The sequence below is a fragment of the Prunus dulcis genome, unplaced genomic scaffold, assembly GCF_902201215.1.
Source record: "Prunus dulcis unplaced genomic scaffold, ALMONDv2, whole genome shotgun sequence".
Lineage (NCBI taxonomy): Eukaryota > Viridiplantae > Streptophyta > Magnoliopsida > Rosales > Rosaceae > Prunus > Prunus dulcis.
The window spans coordinates 1-1081 of NW_023010210.1; the positions used below are offsets into that span (position 1 = coordinate 1).

General features: G+C 52.5%; 1 protein-coding gene across 1 annotated transcript; it reads left to right on the forward strand.

Moving 5' to 3' along the window:
• Positions 1-99: 99 nt before the first annotated feature.
• On the forward strand, positions 100-660 carry LOC117613206 (the record flags this gene model as incomplete). Its single annotated transcript, XM_034341840.1, has 1 exon — positions 100-660. A coding segment is annotated over one exon (561 nt), but the record flags the coding sequence as incomplete, so codon positions are not given.
• Positions 661-1081: the final 421 nt, after the last annotated feature.

Sequence of the window (1081 nt, forward strand, 5' to 3'; positions counted from 1 at the left end):
ACCAAGGAGCGCAAGAGGAAGATCGCGCAGGCAACTTATGTCTCCCAAGTCACAACAGGAGTACCAGTCATTGTGGATACACCCATCATTGGTTTCCAGAAGAAGGACTTGATCGGGCTTGACCTACCGCATAATGACGCGCTAGTCATCTGCATTCAAATTGAACAAGCTGTGATCGAGCGAATTCATGTGGATGAGGGCAGCGCAGCTAACATCCTGCAACTATCTGTCATCCAACAGATGGGATTGGAGCCCAAGATTAGCAAACTTGCCAGGTCGCTTACCGGCTTCAATGGGGCCACATCAATCACTGTTGGAACGATCGACCTTGACGTCCACTCACCCCTAGTGCTCTGCTCGCAAACCTTCATGGTCATCAACGAGATCTCCCCCTACAATGGAATCTTGGGCCGACCGTGGATCAGCAAGATCGAGGCCATCACATCTGCTCTACACCAGAAGATTCGATATCCCATCCCTGGAGGCGGAATCGGGCAGATCAATAGTGACCAAGCCATGGCAAGAAGATGCACAGCCCAAGGGCTCAAGAAGAGCAAGCAGTTGCAGTTCACACCAGTAATGCAAGCTGCTAACGAGGCACGAAGCGTTCCCAGCAAACAAGCAAGCTCGAGCGAGAAGAGAGTTGTTACCCCACAATAGCAATTAATGAGCCAGGATCAAGGCGAGGGAATCCGCCCGGAAGACTCCCCTGAAAAGGGTTGGAAGCCTGAGGATGACGTCGAGTTAGTATCCCCTGATCTTGGCCAGCCAGACAAAGAAGCGCAGATCGGCTCGTGCCAGAATCCAAACAAGAAGGATCGAGAGGAGGGAATCCGCCCGGAAGGCTCCCTTGAAGAAGGTTGGAAGCCTGAGGAAGACGTTAAGTTAGTACCCCTCGATCCTAACCAGCCAGACAAAGAAGCGCAGATCGGCTCGCTCCAGAATCCAAGCAAGAAGGATCGAGATGAGGGAATCCGCCCGGAAGGCTCCCTTGAAGAAGGTTGGAAGCCTGAGGAAGACGTTGAGTTAGTACCCCTCGATCCTAATCATCCAGATGAGAAACGAGGATCGGCTCGCGCCT